This window comes from Ruditapes philippinarum, unplaced genomic scaffold, assembly GCF_026571515.1.
Source record: "Ruditapes philippinarum isolate M1 unplaced genomic scaffold, ASM2657151v2 ctg2663_1_1_1_1, whole genome shotgun sequence".
NCBI lineage: Eukaryota > Metazoa > Mollusca > Bivalvia > Venerida > Veneridae > Ruditapes > Ruditapes philippinarum.
In genome coordinates, this window is record NW_026852429.1 from 1 (window position 1) to 5,923 (window position 5,923).

A 5,923-nucleotide genomic window follows, 5' to 3' on the forward strand; every position below is an offset into this window, starting at 1 on the left:
TTGGCTGATCATCTAAAAGTTATATTTGGAGTAGTTATGTCCCTTTTTCAAATCTATTTTACTGAAAAATAAACATTTTCTATGAGATATCTTTATTGTATTTCACTCAAAGCTGTTGCATACAACATAACAAGTGATTTGTCATAATAATTCTGCTTAAAGTGACATTATGTCCATCCAGGGGTATATAGTGAGTGAACGGGTGAATATCAAAACATGTTTTCATGTTGCCATTATCCCTTTTAATTTAATAATTAAGTTCACATAAACAATAAATAACACACAAATCCAAAAGATATTTCTGTAAATATCCGTTAGAATTTACATATAACGCCGCTTTGTTTATAAAAAGAGTGGGGCAGTCTTTTTAAATTTTAGGGAGATTTATAATTTAATCCTGAAGGTTTTCCAATATCAACTGTTGGTCAAACACCATTTTGACAGTCAATCTTTAGAAATATAAAGTCAATTCAGCTCAATTTGACAATGAAAATATGAGCATAATGTCAATGGAAGCTCATATTTATGTGAAAACTATTTAGAAGTGTTATGCCTTTCATTATCAGATGTATTTATCATTATCCAAAAGACTCATATGAGACTTAATATGAGTAGAACGGTACAACAAACATACAACAACTATCAACTACTTTCAATATCAAACTATCACCCTATCTTCGTAATTACCATGTTATTTTATTGTTGTTTGCTGTAGGTGTTTGATCTGAATGAAGCCTTGTCAAAACACTTTGGAACAGAGAATATTAATGGATTCAGATGTGAAAGGTAAGAATGGGTACAGGTTGGATCATGAAATAAAAAATCATAAAATCAAACTTTTTGAATAATGCAATGTCATTTTATCTGTTCAAAATTTACACAAAAGCATATACTGCAATAACCTAATTGTTATAAAGAAGCATATGAACATGATTTTTATATTATAGTCAAAGGATGATAAAAGTATAACTCAGTATCATATTGGCAATATTATGAAATTTAACAAAAACTATATGAAACAGCTACATCTACAGAGACTTTAATTGATTTATTCTATTGGACCAAGACCAACAGCAGATATCTGGGCCAGGAGTCTTTGAGTGCGGGTTTATTGTTGGTTTTCTTTATTATGTTGGTTCATTTCTGGTGCTAATTTTTTTTCAAATAAGGTTTGAGCCGTCAAGAGAGTTAGAAATAAGGAAAGTATATACATTGTAAGTACATATACATACTTTTTAAGGTGCAACACAGTGACAGCAGCCACAAAAGGATGCCAACTTACTGGTCTTCCAAAGAACTTTATTATCAGTTTGAAAAGGTAAATAATTTATCAAACTTTGTTTACCAGTTTCGGTCCCCTAGGATAAAAAAACTAGGTCACTTATTAAAATAAAATAATAGTTTTGGGTTTTGGATAACTTATCCTAACCAAACGTGGTATATAGAAATTTTATTATACCTTATGTGAAAGTGTTGGGGGAACTTTTGATAAGGGGATTTTTTGTAGATTGTAAATCTAATAATAGACTTTGTCGTACATATTGCTTTTTAGTTTACATTCTTATACCCTTGCCTTGATAATGGCGAAATAACTCTGTCCATGTGTGCGTGCACGTTTTTGTGTCAGGTGCAAAAACATGCTGTTTTTCTCAAATGTCAAGGTCAAAGTTGGCTTTAAGTTTCATGTATATTCCTTATTATTATGGATATAGTGAAAGATGCTTGCCCATTCATGATGTGTTTTCAAGATCATTATCTCAAGATAACAACTCAAACTGGCATTCATTTTTGTGTACAGTGTGATTTATCGGGGGCATCCATGTCATCGGGAAAGATTTAAAGTTTCTGAATTGTTTAACCGACAGGTTTACCAGAAAACGCAGGAAGGACACTAGGCATATCAAGATTCCATTTGAATTAAGACTTCGACCCTACATTGACAGAGATCTAGTAAGTTTCGAAAATTTGGTTCATTTACTAACGAAATCAGTTATAGCAACATTTCAAAGAAGAGATTAATTCATAAATTAAAGTATATTTTATATTGAAACAAACAAAACTAAATAATTAAAAGCAAAAAATTAAGACTAAATAACAACTAAAGCATATTTAGAGCTGTCTTTCTCACCCCGGCGTCGGCGTCTGCGTTCATCCAGATTTGAGATTAAATTTTGTGTGCAGTAAAATATTTTTTGCTATAACTTTTCTATTTCTTAAGTTATCAACTTCAAATATATGTTCCTTATCATCAACCACATCTTATTTGACAAGGTTTATAACTCTAATGCAATATTTTTAGAATGATCTCCCCTTGAACTTAGAAATTTTCTTATAATTTTTTTTTTACTGTAACTTCTTTATTCCGGAATAATCAACTGCAAACTTCAAATATATAGAGGATATTCAAGTTTTTTCTATAAATACATGATTTATTTTCATCGAGTGGTATGAAAATAAATATTTCATGAGTGGCGTAGCCACGAGTTAAATATGGTAATTTTCATGCCACAAGATGAAAATAAATCATGTATTTATAGAAAAAACTTGAATTTTCTGTTTATTATATACATTTTTCTCTTTTTGCGATAAAATTTCAAAGACTTTCCCTTAAATTTTGTGTACTGGCAGAATTTAAAAGAAAGTAGTCCGGTAAGACACCAGTGAAAATACGGAAAATATGTTTCACTGCAGTGAAAAATAAATTTTTACAGTGAAAATACGGAAAATGAAAATACGCATTTTATTTCATCAATATTTTTCAATATTTCATTTATAAGTATATAATAAATGTTCCTTATCATCAACCACATCTTATGGGACAAGGTTTATAACTCAATATTAAATATTTTCCGAATTATCTCCTCTTGAACTTTATATTTTTTAGTGTAACATTTCAAGTTTTGTTAAAAAACTTTCATCTAATTTGCCATTTCTTCAATAATATTGGGAAATTTTGGAATGAAAATGTTGAGTTCGAGAGGTTTTTTGAAAGTTATATCCTGTGATCTCAAAAAATCTAAAATAAGATTTTTTCTACATGGTGAATCAATATTGCAGACTTCTTAGATTACAAATTTTCAAGTCAATATTTTTAGTATCTTAAATTACATTGTAATCAAATAATGGTAACACATGCAAAGAAGAACTATTCCTTTCATAAATTATTAAAGAGATGAATTCAGCAATATCAGTGTAGTATTGTTCAGCCTGTTGTCCTTATATCTTGAAATTTACCTTAATCCAAATTATCATTTCCGGTCAAATATTACATCATTCTTTCTCAAGTAGTCATTTGCCTGCCATTTTCAGGAGCTAGAGGACAAGGCCAGACTCATTGGTATGGTACAGCATTGTGGTGTATCCGTGACAAGCGGCCACTATGTAGCTTATGTGGAAGTTGGAATGAAATGGTTTCGAATAGATGACATGAGGGTAAGTTATAGTGTTTGTGTGCTTTATATACATTATCATTTCAGTCAATGAAGTTGTTGCGTGGAATTTGCCATCTTAAGTTTCTCAACACCAATCAGTTTTAATACATGCTAGTGCATCTTCCATGTGAACATGTTAAAATAACTCAAGTACATTACCATTTAAATATGTGATAACCGGTCATATAATTAATAACTTCCCTGTGATAAACGGTTATTTATGTAAAACTTATATTAGCATATTTACATCATAATTATGTATTTTTTTCTTTTTTTGCAGATATCAAATATTACAAACAATGCCTTGAGTAATGAGGCTTCATCTTCGTACATATATTTTTATAAGACACTGCCAAGGCCTTACATAAACTGACAAGAATTTAATTCAAGGAGTGATTCCACAAAACATGATTCGGCGATACAGCAAAAAGTACTGTGGTTGCTATGGCAACAAATAGACTCAAAATATGGCTAATTTAACACATAAACTGGACCAAGTGATAAAGAAAAAAGTACTGAAAATATTTTTATGAAACTCGGAATATTGGTAGATGGCAGTCTACAGATTATGCACATCTTGTTCTGTTCTTCCTTTGTTGAAAAATGTCTTGCTATGGCAACAAATATACTGAAAATAGGCCTAAAATATGTAAAATATATAGAGGATATTAAATGAGTGTAGTTTAATACTAAATTTATTGAACGAGTTGAATAAAATCATATTATGCGAGCCTCTGGCGAGCATAATGTTGTTTTTTTTTCAACGAGTTCAATAAATTTAATATTGAAACTACACGAATATAATATTCTTTTTATCACATATATAAAATAAGAACGGTAAACTGTTTTTTGAGTCATTTTATTTTTGACGCACCTATAGTGTAACGCTAACATTAGCGCGCTTTAACGCTATGTTCATAAAATGATATAGCGCAAATGACGTCACGTTTATGGCGCCGCGGTTTATGTGATAAAACAACATTTGTCATTACACAAAAGGTAGTGAAAACATTTTTATGAAACTTAAAATATGCATAGATGGCAGAATGGAGATGATACAAATTATTTTAATCTTTATTCTACGGAGTATTTATGGAGCTTTCCTACGCACCAAGCGTTGGCAATCTCGTCAATATTTCTGATTCAAGTTTCACGCTTTTCACAATAAATTATTTATTTCATAAGGTACTAACTTCAAACTTCAAATATATGTTTCTAATCATCAACCACATCATATGTGACAAGTTTTACAATCTAGCACAAAATATCATAATTACCTCCCTTGAACTGAGAATTTTCATGACAAATATGATATTTTTTAGAACTTCTTTATTTCTTTATGTATCTACTTCACACTTCATATATATCTGTCTTACTGTATTATCACTCAAATAATTTTGGAGAAGGTACTGTAGATGGACTATTTTCAGACTTATGTCTCCCTTGATCTTGAATTTTTTAGAACTATAGATTTTTTCTATAAATATATCTTACTTGAATTTCTTCATTTCTTTTAGCATTTTCTTCAAACTCCCACATCATAATAATATGACAATGGTTATAAATCTAGTGTATTGTCTCCTCTGTTAATGATATTTTATTGAAACTTTATATTTTTTACATGAATAGAGACTATTAAGAGAAAGTGCACAGATTTACAAATGTAAAATAGACTATAACTTTTTCTACCGATAAAACTTACATAAATTTGCAGTTATAAATTTAGTTTTACAGGTGATAAAGATACATATCCTCAATTATACTGATACAACATAGATTTATTGACTGATATAAGTCATATTTGGTATTTAGATTTATACAATGGGCGTTCCTGTATTTGTGGTGTTAAGACACTAATGAAAAAGATATTTTAACTGTCCTTGTACAGCCTCCATTTGTTGGTAAATGTGTGGTGCAAATATGCAGCTTTTGGGAGCATAATTTGCCCTCAATGATATTTTTTGAAACTCATGTTAGTTAGAAATTATATCAAACTCATGATTAATATGTTGTATTTTACTTGTTTCTTAGGTGAGTGTACCAGGGCAACCATGATGCTCTTGTTTAATCAGTATTCTCCTTTAATTCATAAGTCATATAACTATGCATCTTCAGGCCAACACTTCCAAAGTGTAAAGAATTGTCAACATTAAAATCTCTAATCTTTCTGATAGTGTTATAACAATGCCTACTGAAAATTTGTTTTTTAAGTGGTGTAACCATTACTGTTGACATTACTTGATATTGCAATCGGTTGTCGAACCTAGCCAGTTTGATAATTTTTTAGACATTTTACTTTAAAATATTTCTAACCAGGATATTCATACTCGATAACAACTGTAATAACAATCTTATTCCCAAAAGTTAAATAAGAACTAATGATTTTGATAAATGGTCTTGTCGCTGTTTAGGAATATTATTTAATCTTCTTAAGATTTTGAGTTTCTGCTATATGCGTATACCATGTTTCGTTAAGTTTAATGCATAAAAAT

The 5,923-nt window shown here is 29.8% G+C and overlaps 1 protein-coding gene across 1 annotated transcript; it reads left to right on the forward strand.

Moving 5' to 3' along the window:
• Positions 1–715: 715 nt before the first annotated feature.
• On the forward strand, positions 716–5,526 carry LOC132760151 (uncharacterized; the record flags this gene model as incomplete). Its single annotated transcript, XM_060752061.1, is given in 5 exon segments — positions 716–786; positions 1,241–1,318; positions 1,866–1,950; positions 3,310–3,432; positions 3,712–5,526. Coding segments are annotated over 5 exon segments (450 nt in total), but the record flags the coding sequence as incomplete, so codon positions are not given.
• Between the last annotated feature and the right edge of the window lie 397 nt (positions 5,527–5,923).